Source organism: Stylophora pistillata, chromosome 13 (assembly GCF_964205215.1).
Source record: "Stylophora pistillata chromosome 13, jaStyPist1.2, whole genome shotgun sequence".
Classification (NCBI taxonomy): Eukaryota; Metazoa; Cnidaria; class Anthozoa; order Scleractinia; family Pocilloporidae; genus Stylophora; species Stylophora pistillata.
This window is the reverse complement of record NC_142531.1, coordinates 5,829,907-5,845,356: the sequence shown is the minus strand read 5'-3', so window position 1 is coordinate 5,845,356 and position 15,450 is coordinate 5,829,907. Positions and strand designations below refer to the sequence as shown.

The window sequence follows — 15,450 nt, the reverse complement described above, 5'->3', positions numbered from 1 at the left end:
ACACAAAATGTCTGGTGAACATGGGTTTGAAAAGTTGCATTTAGAATTATATTGTTTTAGTGAGACTATATTGTTTTAGTGAGACAGGAAAACAAACGTGTTTTAAATTATTGGGACATTCGCATAGACAAGGATTAAAGAAAATGAGATTAATCATGTAATCAGAATTGAAAATGAGAGTAAACAATTCCAAATACCTCAGTCTTTAATTATCAATTACATATCTCTTAGATCAAACTAGTGCAACCAAATAGCACTTTCACAAATATGATACAAATACGATGCTCCCTCCAACAGTAACAATCCTAATTTCAGCACACAAACGCAGAGGTCATCTTAATCTTGTAGGCACTAATGATAACAATCAAACATCCTCTGGGTTTGTGTAACTAAATGATTATCAGGGTTCGCACACTTTTTCAGGCCAAAGATTCAAGGACTTTTAAAGGACTTTCCAGGACCCTACTTAGAAATTTCAAGGACTTTTTGTAATGACAATTTTACCTCAAAACCAAGAAAAATTTTTCTGTTAACATCTATGTTTTGGGTTTACCGATGGTGCAAAACAAAAGCAGATATTTTTCGATGTTGTTCAATAAAAAATCAAGGACTTTCAAGGACCCAAAATGAAATTCAAGTTCAAGTACTTTTAAGGCCTTGAAATCGGCCTCCTGAAATTCAGGGGTTTTCAAAATGCATACGAACCCTGGATTATGGTAACTATAGCAACTACAACTTTATAGCTTTGAGGTTCCTTAAACAAATAAATCACTCTAAAGCAGTGATGCAAAAAAAGTTTTTTTTTTTTGAAAACTTAAACATTACAAAAGAGAGAAACTCTAAGGGAAAATACATTGGGTGTGCACCATGCTTTCCCATGAAACAAACCGGAAGCAGGTGGGCCCAAGCTAACAGGTACTTGCAGATAACTTATTATCCATTATTAGAAAGTCATAACTCTGAGATGGCAAAAAACACCACTGCATTGATCCTGACCCCCAAGGAAGATAACAGCAAATATACTGCTATCAATAAAGATTCCATTTCAAAAAAATTCCTGGAAAAATGTATCAAATGACATCAGTAAAAAATCCCTTTCAGAGACCAAACACTTTTGCATCAAAAACTGAGACAAACATCATTAGAAAGAAGACTACCGGTATTTCCTGATACAACCACTCTTGTTCAAGGAAATTTACATATTGTTTACTGTGTAATCTGAATTTTTAAAAATCTTTAAGACATGATTTATTGCTTTTAAAAAGAAGATCCCTAAAGAAACAATGATTGTCCTTTTTAAATAATACTCCCTTGTGTAAGCAAGATCTTAGTCCTTGAAGAGATTTCTTTGTGTACATCTTGTAATGTGAAAGGTTAATGGAAATCAGATGCTTACCCATCTTCAAAACAATGTTGTAAGAGCAGGAAAGTTGCAAAGGAAGCCAAGATATGAATGATTCCTTTAAGGTATTAAATACACTGAGTCGAAATATGGTGTCCAATTTGAATTGCCATTGTTCTGGACTCACTAGCCTCTCACATGTGATAAATCCTTAAAATCGTGTTTCCAGTGAAGACGAGGCTAATGAGTCCAGAACAATGGCAATTCAAATTGGACGCCACATTTCGATTCCATGTATATGATTGCAACCCTACAGATAAAAGTGCTTTGCCTGTTAGATGTACAAAAAAAAACTTTTAAACACAAAGCATTTCATAAACTAACTTACAGATTGTCATTTTGAGGACACTTGTAAATGCAAATAAGATGTAAACCACAATTACTAATATTTAGAGATCTGAAAACATTTCCAGCCTTTTTCACAAACAAAATACCAAAAGTTCTATATGTCATTCTTTTGTAGATCAGATAAGCTACAAAACTAAAGCTAAACTAAGATAAATTACTTTCCATTCAACATTTACTCTGTTTCCTGCTTCATCATCTTCACAGGCTCATGTCAACTTGTCATCTTAACTTCCATTAGTGTCCGTTTCCTGTGGCACACTATCTCCATAATTTTCAACCTGCTGAAAGACATAGTTGACATATCAAATCTGCTGTTCTCACAGCTATGCTTTGGAGAACAAAACATCAACTCATCTTGGGAAGAAAAAAAAAAAGCTAAAATTTGAAAAGTCTATTATTTGTGATCCAATATTCTGAATCCTTGTTACATTCTGATAAAAGATCAATGCAGGTGATAATAACACTGGTGGTTAACAAAATCATTATGTACCAATTACTTACATTCTGCTCTTAACCCTTTAACTCCCATAAGTGACCAAAACAGAAATTCTCCTCACCATATCAATACAACATCAACCAGACCGGCGAGGACAAAGAAAAATGTCAAGTAGGGGACTATTAGTTGATCCAATGACAATTTCTCCAAACTAACATCATAAGAATTTTATGGTACTCAAAAAAAGAATTACTAATGAGATCTGGGAGTGTAAAGGTTAACCCTTAAACTCCCAAGATCTGATTGTTAATTCTCCCCTCTGGCTGCTATACATTTCCTTGTAAATTGGTTATGAGAATTTGGCTTTCAATCAAGGTAACTCCCACCTGATAAGTTTAAGTATTCTCACTACCTGTTTGCTGGATGATATAGGGATATTATAGGGAGAAGTTACATGTTAATCACTTCTAGGAGTTAGAGGGTTAAGTGTTTGCATACCTAAGCATACCTATTAAGCATAGTTTCATTATAATTGGAGATAGTACTGAGTGGACTGGCCCTCCACAAACATAGCTCAAGTTTAATTTCCAAACAAAGCCAAACACTTGAGTGGCATTTGTTCCTGTTCTAGTCCTTGCATAATGGTTCTCAAAGCTTTCCTTCCGTTATCCATCAAAACTAACACTCAAAATCAAATTTGGAGGAACCTTTTGTGGGCATATCATAAATGTTTACAGCTTCTTCATGAAAGTTGTCCCATAAAGTAGAGACAGCAATGCACAACTGTAAGTAATGCTGTTTTCTTTTCTTTTTTTTCTTGTTTTTATTCAATTACCAGTATGCAATTCAAGGAAAATCCATTACTTCACTTGTGAATTCCACATTAAATTGCATTTGAAAACCAATCTCACTCATTGCTTCACGATTCAAGCAATATCAATTTTCGAGTGCAATTTAATACAGAATTCTCTCATCAAGTCATGAATTTTCCTGAAGAACTGTTGTGTACATTTTTATTTTTCTGTGTGGGACAACCCTCAAAAAACTCTAATCTGAACAGGTTATCTACCAATTTACAAGATTTTGTTGTAATTATCATTGTTAAACAATTACCAATAGTAGGGTTCATATTTGCCAAACTGCTCCATAAGTACAGAGGCTCAATAACCTATTCAGATATAACTACTAACCACTCCATGCGTGTCAGGGTCAACAGCTTCATTAACCAAAACAGAGGGGTTAATATCATCAAGGTCCTTTCTATCTGAACTTTCTGCTTCAAGCTCTTTATCCAACTCATTCAATGCCTCATCAGACAAAACATTTTCTTCATCATCATCACAGCATGCTGTATCAGAGCTTGCAACGTCAGCTGGTTGTTCTTCTGCTCTGAAATTTCCCATCAGGTCTTAAATCATGGTTAACAAAATGTTCCATTAGCTTAGAACACTCAAAATTCAGGTGCAATGTGGTTTTTGCAATGTAAAACAAGACATATCTGATCAGCCTACACTGAAAGTCAATACAACAGTAAAGGGATTGGCTTTCTACACATGCTCAGGTAAGGAAAGCGCTTACTGCTGTGAATGATTTCATGGAATCTTGTGCCTTGTAGGTGACAAATAACCCTTCCACAACCATAAATAACCAATAGATATTCTCTTTAAGAATATTGTGCTTTATCACTGAAACAAAACCAAGACCAGAGTTATCACAACTGCCAGTCTCCACTCCACCTCGGTCCTAAAATACACGCAGCGACGCAGGCAAATTTGATGAAATTTTGTTAGAATCATCACTTGTGAAATTCATCATTACTACATGCATTTCTGAACATATCTCCCAATCTGAGCAAAAGAGAACATAAGAAGGAAACAATGACAAGTCAAAGTAAAAAAAAAAACAAAACAAAACAAGCTGCCCATGGCTTTTGCAGTTGTGGAAAGTATGAATACCCATGTAGAGTGTAAGGGGCTGGGGCTGACAAAAGATCAGGCTAAAATAAGTGTTAACACGCAGAGAAAGAGTACTACAAGTTTTCTCTAATATTAAAGCCACTAAATCAAGATGTTACTTAGCCGTTACCTTTACCTTTCCAGTCTTTCTTTATTTCCTCATGTTCCTCTTTTGTTTCATCTGATGGTTTACATACGTTAGTCACCAATTCCTCTAAAAACATTTTAACAGACTCATCTACTACAGTTGTTTGTTCAGAAATCTCTAGTTTGGATTCTTTCAACTGCAAAAAAAAGTGTAATAAAACAAACTGTAAATGTGTTACACACAGGAAGGTTTAACTTAGCACACATCATTTTACTATAATTTTCCAAGTAGAGAAATGGTTAAGCTATTTTGGTGAAATCACTTACCTTGCTTCACAGCACACTGCATGCAGGAGTGAATTACATGCATAGCTTGCACAGCTGGAAGTTTTGCATGCCTTGAATTATAGAGTGGCAAAGCCATGACAGGCTTTTAAGGGAGAAATTAATATTGAAAAAACCAATGCTCTGCCTGTCATTTGAAAGCTCCACCACTTTGATTTTCAGTAAATATACAATAACTTTTAGCTACTCAGGCTATGACATATTTTGCTTTTATTTTCAGACAACGACTTCTCATCTTATTTTTGAAATACATCCAAACCTTTAGTATTCCTCAAGTGAAAACTTTGTACATGCACTGTTTGAGAGGGAAATCCCCGTGTAAGTCTCACAGAACAAACCACGACTTTGCCTTTTAATCCATTTACTGGGAAACTCTCAGAAAGCTGCAAGTTAATTTGCTCAACCAAGTTTTCCTGGGTTGTATGGAGCTAGTCTCTACTTGTCTTGTTTCTGAGGATGTTGACTTAATTTTACACAGTAAAGTTACATGTTTTTTCGGATGATCCAGATCTGGATTACAAATCCAAGACCAGCCTGATGACCAAAAAGCATCAAGGATATTATGAACATATGCATCAATAGACTAAATCACACTTTTTTTTTCAATAAACCATGATCTACCTCATCAAAGATCACTGATCTTGATCTAGATCATGGCCACAGAGCCACCCTTAAGGGTTTGAACCAAGTAGCATTACTCAATTATCAACATGGAAATGAATGTATGGTTAAAAATAGTTCTTGAGAGCACTGTTGACAATTAATGTTCTCAAAACAAAGTGGATATTGTGGTCCATCGCATTGCCTAAGTATAACCACAGAAAACCCACATAAACTGCAAAATAATTTGTGTGAGCCCCCTGTAGGTATTGCTGGAGAAAGTGGCATCAGGAGTCGAGAGGCTAACTCAATCACTTTCCTTGCATGCATTGCTTCACTCTTTGAGACTCATATGAATAAACAAAACTAAATCCGACACATGCAATCATTCAAAATCAATAGCAATCAGTAGAAGATCAACTAAGCATTACAAGCATTTACACTTTATTATGAAAGATCCCTTAAATTACAAACCACCTGATGAAATTAGTTTTGTTACTCACTATTAATAAATTACTAGTTATCAAGAATTAATCATTGTCATTGATTCAATGCACATTAACCTCATTTAAGAAATCAAAGCCATGTAATTAAGAAAGTGGAATTCCTTAAAGCTTTAGTTCTAGAACAAGAATGTAGTATCATGCCTAAAAATTTTCAAGTCAGACTTTCACTTGAACCATCCATCCCTTGGAGTGACCAACGACTAATTTCTCTGTTCAGCATCAACTTTGAATGAAACATCAAGTTCTTGATAATAATTAGTTCTTATTAACCAAGTGAGAGGTCAGTATGGGAGAATCCTGACCAAGGTTACCAGTAAAGACCATATGCAGGGAGGTCTGTACCAGCGACTGAAGTCAAGATTCTCTCATAGAGACCGACCCAGCTCAGTTAATAAGATGTTTATTATATGGCTGTGTCTTATATGCCAATTTTTTATATTCTTTGCACCTTTTTCCCTAGACTGGTCTAGATGGGAAAATCTAGACTGCTTTCAATATTGATTTCAGCCAATTAAATTCGTGAATTTGGTAGTTCCCAGTCCTTGTGAGACACGGCCATCTAATAAAAGGAATTATTAAAAACTGGATCATTGGATAATGCAATTCCAAAACTTTTTATTGGCTTAGCCATTATGGTACATGAGCCAATATACTATAATCTACAAATATGGTAAGCATACATGTCAGCTTAAAATTAAAAGGGAGCTAAAAAATTTAAGATTTGGTGAGATTTGTCTAATATCTTGGTACAAATATGGTAAGCATACATGTCAGCTTAAAATTAAAAGGGAGCTAAAAAATTTAAGATTTGGTGAGATTTGTCTAATATCTTGGGGGCGTTTTTAATAAAACAATTATTCCACTCGCGCTCGTTGGATATGAGATGATTATAGCCAACGAGGCGCTACGCGCTACGCGCCTCGTTGGCTATCTATCATCTCATATCCAACGCGCACCCGTGCAATAATTGTTAATTATCAAACTTCAGAAGCTTTTGATTGTCAAGCCTATTTTCTTAATCAAAACCATAGGAAATGGATAGAGAACAGTAAGGAGAATATGCATACTAATCTTAGGGTAAATAGGGTTACTGGTAAATGTCAATTAGGCCATTTCAGTAACCAAATTAATAAAATCAATATTATGTGAAGGTGTAGTCTGATCGTCCGGGTGAGTGTAGTCCTGAGAAGGACTGTTGTTGGTGGTAGTGACTGACGTTTCGACAACCTGTGCGGAAGTCATCATCAGAGTCAAGTGAATGATTGTTGTCAGTACACATGTTACCCCCGGGTTCAAACCATTTACTGCAAAATCAATATTAATTGCTTATAAACTAAATGACAGTTCAGAGTATCATAATAGCACTCAGTGAGACCAAAGAAAAGCACAGTTTCCTGTAAAGCAATATTCAAATTGAGATGCCATAAAAAATGCAACTACAGAACAAGAGACTCCTACTCTGTGTAAATTTCCATTCTAAGTTCTGAGTACTGCAGCTGTACAACGTTACTACAGCAGAAGGTTAACAATGGTGAAGAACTTCTGTCTCAAATCATCTACATGTAATTGCATTATTTTACAGATTATTATCGTCTCACTACACAAGAAGAATTTTCACTCGAACACGCAGTCAATTCTTAACAAATTAGACATACACATGACAATGAAATTGGAAAAACAATATCAAATACAAAAAGTTATCACAGGCAAATTACTAGCCCTATTATTTCTAATTGTGTGCAAAAAAAAAATCATCAAATGAATCAAGACGAGAGCCTACATTACAACCCTGTTCTGCTGTGTGACAATAAGGATTTCCATGTTCTCTTCTTATCAATTTGAAGCCTAAGCTATCTCACTATCTCCCTGTTTTTTTGGCAGAGCTAACTCAATTTTCTTGATTCTCTTTAGCAGGTGACTTTTCCTTGGTAAATTGGACTTCTCCCCCCGGTTGTATGTACACAGCAGGGCTGGAAGGTGGACTGTACAGTGGACTTGTTGAACTTACCCGTTCTTCTTCAGTCCTGTTCTCATCCACAGTCATTGTTGCCGCTGTAGCTTCTTCCTCAGCCATGCCAGTAATTTCTGGAATGAATGAAAGTAATATCAAAGTCTCACCCAATAATGCAATTTACTATATATGAAGTGGATCCTGTGTTCTGATAGGTTACCTGAGCAGGCAAGATGAAACCATCTTGCCTGCTCAGGATTGCCCGCTTTGATCCCTGGCAAGAAAAAAAGTGCATGAAGTGGATTTACAAAATTCATAACTTTTGGACAATTTCAGCAATGAAGTCACAAAAAGTGACAGAAGACAGTCAAAACAAAGAAAACATAAACAACCCTCATGGGTTTGTGCTACAAACACAGTTGGCTTTCCTTCCCAGCCCTTGAAAAAAATAAGTCATTCTTGATTCTCATTAAAGTGAAATATTTTTGCTATATAATAAATCCCTCCTTAACCAAGCTTGTTTGGTCAAGATGGCTGGACATCAGCCTCATTCTTTTTTCAGCCTTTTTATGGACCATGACTTTGTCTCAGTCCATAAAAATGCCCCCCCCCCCCCCAAAAAAAAGCCAATAGCTAGCCATCTTGACCTCACCCTTGGTCAATAACACATGTTAGCCCTTGTTCGCATGTTAGCTATAGGGCCATTGCCTGGTTTATCTTTTGAGGCTAAAATTGCTGATAAGAGTCTGTGATTATGCAGCTATGTAACTAAAATACAATCCATAGTCGCTCCTGTGGTGATGGAGGAGCATAAAAAAAAAAATAAAAAAAAATTGGAAATAGGGGGAGAATTGGTGCCAAACTAATAATCACTGGATACATAAATAATGAGATTCCACAAATAGTAATATAGAATAGAGAGTATAAAACAGTTCCCCCCTTAGAACACTTGTTAGTCCTTTCAGTAACTACAACTGCAAACAAGGAATTATTTCTAGCAAAGTTACCACAACTTGGAGTCTTAAAATGGACCACTGTTTTTTTTTTGTTTTGTTTTTGTTTTGTTTTTTTCACAAAACTGAAATTGACGTCTTGAAACCTATAACAAGCATTTTGAAACTGATAGCTTTGATTTTAAAGAACTAACATTTCCATTGTAACTGGTGCTACTGAAAGGACTGAAATCAGCACAACTGAATTAATAAGGATAAATCATATTTAAGACAACAACTGCTATTAAGATAAATCAATGTACCCGAGATATCCTCTTCTGAGAATCCTTCTGTTAAAACTTCCTCAGCTGACCCTTCACTGAGCTCCTTTCCTGTTTCAACCTTATCTTCATGCATCTTGTCAGTAACTTGATCTTCCACCTTCTCTGGTTTCTCCAACACATCTAGACCTGGGTCTCTAAAATCTCCATTAGCATCAGAATTGTTTGACTCATTTGTTTGTTCCCCTACTGGTGCCTCGGTCTGTTTCTCACCTACCACTTCAAGGACTGCCTGTGAGTGTTCATCAGATTCACTGCCCTCCATCTCCGTTGCTACATCGTGTGCAACTTCTTTGTCAATCCTTTCTAGCCCCTCTTTACATTCAGGACTTGAACTCTCCTTTGATTTTCCTTCAAGAACTTCTGGGATTCCAGATTCACATCTTCCCTCTTCTGCCTTTCCTTCATCTTTCACAAGTTGTTCTACAGTTACTTCTATAAGTGCCCCCTCCTGAACTAGGACTGATTCTCCTTTAACAACTTGATTTGAAGCATCCTCCACAACATGATCACTGCTGTCATGAAATTCATCTTCTATTTCTCCCCTCACTTCCTCATTATCTGAAGCAACATTGGCTAACTTTTCCACTCCATCAAGGCCAGATTCAGCATCCTCAAAGGCATTCTCCTCAGAACTTTCCTGGTCAGATTCCTTCATTTGTTCTGCAGACAAACTGGGAATACCTTTCACAGGACTTTCCATCAGGGGGGATCTAGTCACAACTGCCAATCCATCAGATAAGAGCTGACTGCTTATGGATACACCAGCAGAGTCCAATAGCTCAACATGAGTAACACTACCATCTTGCTCTTTGATCTTAATTTTCAAATCTGCTCCCTCACAAAGTTCTTGAAATCTTCCCAGTGCATCATTGCTCCAGTCTTCCCCATAGTATTTGTGGGGAGGCTCAATGCCGTGGAGGCTACAATACAAAGCCTGCACAGGAAGAACAGCAAATTTTGCTTCAAGTTTCTTGATTCTGTTTATTGTCAGAGTTTCTTGTTTGGCATAGTCTACCGAGCACACACAGACTTGGCCCTCTGAAAGGACTTCAGTCACTTGAGATCTACACCACTTGTTGTTCTCCGTGAATTGAGCACAGCAAGTATCTCCAACTTGCAGGCACAAAAACCTCAGGTCATTTTCGCCCAGTGACTGGTAAAAATCCTCAATCTTTTCTGATAATGTCTTGAGCTCAGATCTGAAACCAGTTAACTCACACCAGAAGTTATTTGGTGACTTTACTGACACCAAACTCACATTATGAAGACACTCTCCAGATTCTGGGTAATTGTAAACTATTCTGCCATCTTCTGAGATTGAAACCATTCTTGCTATTTCTTGCTGAGTTGCTTGAGACAATGCAAATCCAAGTTTTACAAGAGCATCAGTAACAGACTCTCCAGATTCATTATACAGATTGACACCCACAGAGTCACCAGAAACATTGACAATTTCGGCCTTCAATTCTTTAGATTCATATAATTCCATCAATTTTAATGCAATGTCTTCACTAGTGGGCTCAAAGGCTGACACAATGCCATTGAGACCGCAATCAATACACTGAACAGGAAGCAAGAAAAACTCTTCCCGAAGTTGCTTGATCATCACAGCCACATCACTGTTACCATAATCTACAAACTTGACTTCAACTCCTCCTGGACTCACACAAGTAACAACTGCTCTATACCAGTTCAAGTCCTCAGAATACTGTGCACAGCAAACCTGCCCCACCCTTGGGTTCCCAATGACTTCCTCTGTTTCACCCAAATTAGAGTATACTGCCATCAGTTGATCCATCATTTTTTCCAAACGTTCCTCGGTGTCAACCACTTGTAACTGAATGGAGTCCAAATCTTTCACTGACATCAAATACACATCAAGGCTTGCCCCAACTTCCAATTTTTGCCACTTTAACCCTGGCTGTTCTCTCAAGTAATCATCCTGGATGTCACATAACTTTGCATACCCTAAATCTATAAGACTTTGGTTAACTTGTTTTCCACTCTCATCATTCAAAATCACTTCCACCATTTCTCCAAATACTTGTGTGATCTCAGCTATCAACGTTTTGGAACGGCAAAGGGATTCTAATGCATTAGAACACTCTGGTGACCACTGACCATCATCAGAGCTTGGCTGTACATTTGCCAAACTACTTTCCACAACAAAAACAGGCCTTTTCGCAAACTCATCCTTCAGCAATTTCAAGGCAGAAATAGGTATTTTCTCATTTGTTCCACAATCGACAAGCTTCACAGTGGCAGTATTATCTGCAGAAGTACTTATAACTTCACCTCTGCACCACTTGTCTGAAAAGGGTACACAGCACAACATTCCGACCACTGGATTTTCAAGTGTCAGTTCACTTTCATTAAGGGCTTGATACACAGATGTTATCTCTCTCGTCATTTGGTCTCGTTCATCAATCCTCTCAGTTAACAACAGCTGCATCTCTGCAGGCAAAAACGCTGAGACAAAGCTCACTGGTACTTTGCTACCTGACTGTAGGTCTGGTCGGGTAAAATTTTTCCTCTCTTCAGTTGAAATGAGTTTTTGTGGAGAAGAATGTTCAAAAATCCTCTCTTCCAAAAGGGATGTATCACCAAGGCATTCTCTGACTATTTGCTCATTAACTGACAATGACTCTCCCTTAGTAAACAGTTTCACTGTATAGGAATCATCTGCATGCTGTTTCTGAACTTCAACTTCAACCACCTTATCAAAAAGTTGTTGGTTTAGGTAGTCTGTTATCTTACCTGGATCCACACCTTGTACTTCTGCTAGACGACAACAAATTGCTTGAGATGGGAGTTTCAGATGAGAGTCATTAATTGGTCGCAGCCTGTCCAAGGGAACAGTCTCGAAATTACCATAATCTACATAGGATACCATTACATTAACATCATCTTGCACCTGGAGGATTTCAGCACGGTGCCACATGTCATTCTCTGTGTATTTACCAAGACAAGGTAGTCCTACTTGAAGTTGGGATCTCCGCAATTCCTGATCAGACAATGTGCTGATCTGTTCCATCAGTTCTTCCAGAGCATTTCCAGTTCTCTCTAGCTGAAGCCAGAAGCAGTCAGGAGATTCAGCAAAAAGGAAATATGCTTCCTCTCGTTTGTGGATATCAAAGCCTTCCTTGGTATACCTCTCTTTTAATGCTAATTTTGCTTTGGTGGAAAACATGTCAAGCTCTTGGATCGTCACACACCAAGTGTCCTTTTCTTTCCTGGTAAATGTCATATGTAAAGGTCTCTCCAAAATGTTAGCTCTAAACTGTTCTACATCACTCTCTGTCCAAACATCTTTGGATCCTTCAAGTTTGCATCTGATTGCTTGCACAGGAAAGGTAAGGAGATTGGGTCTAAGCTGTTTAATGGCTGACACAGGAAGGGTATCTGTGTTTCCATAATCAACAAAGTGGACTTCCACTTTAGAGTCAGAAACTACTTTAGTGACACAAGCTCTGTACCACTGAAAATCTTCACTGTATTTGGCACAGCATAATGAATCAACAAAACATACCTCCATAGTGTCTGTACTAGGGCCTAGTTGATCATAAATTTCTCCAATTTTGTTTTCAATAAGCGTCAGATCTGATGATGTTTTGGACAACTGAACATAAAAATCCCCAGACTCTGTTACATGACTGACATAAACTTCTTCAATTTGGCCCAATGAGAGATCCATTGGAAGGAAAGTCTCCATTTGCACACCTGTAACACTCACACCTTTAGTTTTCTGAAGATCTGCAGCACTGTTGCTTATGAACAAGTCTACAACAGATGTTCCACCACTTTGTAAAGATACCCTCCATTTCGGTCCATCTTGAGTTATGAACTTAGCTTCAAATGTCTTGTCAAGGGCTGCTGACATAAATATGTTTATTTCTTCAGCTGACCATTCATCTTTGGTAACATCAAGGGCACACAAAGTGGCTTGTTGAGGTAACTGCATGAATTCTTTCTCCACATCTTTTACATAAATGGGGTTCACAAATTCACTGTTTCCATAGTCAACAAATTCAACTTCTACCCCTTGCAGAGCCACTCCTTTTACCCGACTCCTGTACCAGCAATGATCCTGGCTGAATTTTGCACAGCAAGACATTCCTTCAGTTGGATTCTTTAACACATTTTGAGATGGATGCAAGAAAGAGTAGAACCCATTTATCTTTTCACTCAATGCTGTCAATTCATCCAATCCAGTCGCAAACTGCACATAGAATTCATCCGGGCTCACTATGTGACTAATATACACATTTTGCTCCATCTCTTGAGTAATTTGAAGTTGAAGAAATTCTCTCAGCTCAAATATGTCATCTGAGCATTTTGGTACTTCATCTTTGCTGCCAATTATTCCATTGTCATCATCTAAGCTAACCTTCCATTTCCCCCTCTCTGTTGCCAGAAATTTCACCTTGAGCTCCTTGTCTTCTACTCTCTCTTTGAAAGACTCTACTCTTGGAAGATCAAGACAGCAATGAATTGCTTGTATTGGAAGGCTGAAAAATCTGCTGCTCAGCTGTCGGATATCTGACAGAGGAATTACATCACTGTTACCATAATCAATGTACTGTATTTCAACTTTATACTCTGATGGTATGCTTTGAATTACACCTCTATACCAGCCACCATCTTCTGCAAACTGTGCACAAACAGGATGGCCGACAACAAGATCCCCAGGACTCAGATCATCAGCAAGGCCAGAGTACACTTCAGCAATCTCTGCCATCATCTGTTCAAGCTCAGGGTAGGTTTCTGACAACTGGATGAAGAAATCACTCGGGCTTTCAGTGTGAACAACGTAGGCATTCTTCACATCACCGGGATGAAGGGGCAGCTGTTCAAAGTTTCTTTTCTTCTTTTCTCTCTGGGTATCTTGTACTAGGTTGAAAAAAAAAAAAAGAGAAAATTGAATCTACAACCATGTGCCACTCATCCTGTATTTAGAGCCCTTATCTTCTACCTTTAAACTCCCAAGAACTGATAATGGATTCTCCTCACTTATTACTATTAATGTCTTTTTTGATGGAAAAGAGATTTTTGTATCATATTTAATTAGGTTAGTCTTCCAGCGAGCTGTCTTTGCAATATAAGAACAGGCTCACACAAAGAGTTGCAACTTTATTAAGAGACATCTTTTGAGTTCTCAAACAGTTTGGCAGCCCTGAGCACTTTTGCAGAAATTGTTTTAGAGCAATCCTTAATGTTCTTCAATGATTATCTCCAAACTTTTTATGGATGTCTTATAGCAGCTGTCGTCAAGGAAACCCAAACAGTTTTACAGCAGTTATCTTCAAAAGTTCCAGGCTTCTTTTTGGAGCATTTTCTTCTAGCAGTCCTTAGAGGCACTGATGCAGTTGTCTGAAAGGGTTTGTCAGCAGTTCATTAACAGGGTACCATAGATTATCAGTTGTCTTCAAGTGTTATTGAGCTGTTCTTTTTCATTTTGTAAGCTGGTTGTTTGCATGTGTTCCTGAGAAGTCTTGCGAGGGTTATTTTCATGCATTCTTCAGCATTTCATTCACAGCTGTCTTCAAGCATCCCTCGGCACACTCTGTTGTTTGCTTATGGCCAAATCTCAGAGATGTCTCAACTATAGGGTGTGGTATTCTCTCTAGGGTGGGAGGGGAGGTGGTTATCGAACATGGAAGCTCCTGAATGACCCCAGCACCCTCTTTTCATTTAGATGTAAGCGAAAAAGTGCTCAACTCAAGATAAAACCTTAGCAGACAAGGTTGTAGATAACTGTTTGGTAATGAGAGAATCATTGTCGCTGTAACATGTTACTTGATAATCTCTGATGAGAATTTGAGGAGTAAGAATTCCCTCCAAACATGAGGAGGGTTGATGTTAGAGTCAAATGATTTCAGAAAGTCATCTCTGAGGTGTAAGGGCTTACGTGTATATTACAAAGCTAAGTTTATTATTATAAGAAATCAAAATTGATACCTGCTCCTGGGATCAAGTGGAGTACTTCTTCACTTAAACAACGAGCCTTTTTATCAAACACCTTCACTTGATATTGTCCACTATCATAGCCAAGAATCTTTATGATCAACTGCTCATCCGCAGTACTTAGTCTTTCAAATAGTGCAATGGCTTCCTCTGGCCACTCGTTCCTTTTCAGATCTAATGAACATTCAATAGCAACCTCAGGTGTCTTCATGAACATGGAGGAAATCTGCTTTACACTGGATGGCTTCAATGTCTCATCATTCCCATAGTCAACATAATGAACAGTGATGTCATTCACCGAGATCTTCTGCACTTTTGCTCTGTACCATAAATCTCCATAAAGTGCTACACATGGCTGTCCAACTAACGGTGAGACAAGACAGCCTTCTGTTTCAGCCAGTTGGAAGTGGTGATCATTCAGATCGGTCATCACTACAAGAAACAGGAATAAAATTCCATGACTTTTCTTTATCTTTTCCAAGACTTCTCTAATGTTTTCCATTGCCTTCAATCCAGACAGTAGTTTCAAAATTATGTGAAAAGTAATGGTCATTAATGCAATATTTTTGTTTTGTTGTTG

The 15,450-nt window shown here is 37.8% G+C and overlaps 1 protein-coding gene across 4 annotated transcripts in view; it reads right to left on the bottom strand.

Annotated features, from left to right (window-relative positions):
• LOC111326968 (protein tudor) overlaps positions 1-15,450 on the bottom strand; it is a 29,290-nt gene that overhangs the window by 3,040 nt on the left and 10,800 nt on the right. Inside the window, exons 6-11 of one of the 4 annotated variants that reach the window (XM_088743301.1) lie at positions 14,865-15,302; positions 8,886-13,796; positions 7,688-7,764; positions 4,272-4,425; positions 3,377-3,594; positions 188-2,028 (exon numbers count right to left, since the gene is read on the bottom strand). In XM_088743301.1, the coding sequence (XP_088599427.1) occupies positions 1,975-2,028; positions 3,377-3,594; positions 4,272-4,425; positions 7,688-7,764; positions 8,886-13,796; positions 14,865-15,302 (5,852 nt within the window). In that variant the 3' untranslated portion in view covers positions 188-1,974. Of the gene's footprint in view, positions 1-187; positions 2,032-3,376; positions 3,595-4,271; positions 4,426-7,687; positions 7,765-8,885; positions 13,797-14,864; positions 15,303-15,450 lie in introns of those variants that run through there. The other 3 variants (XM_088743300.1, XM_088743302.1, XM_088743303.1) reach the window with 3 other exon arrangements.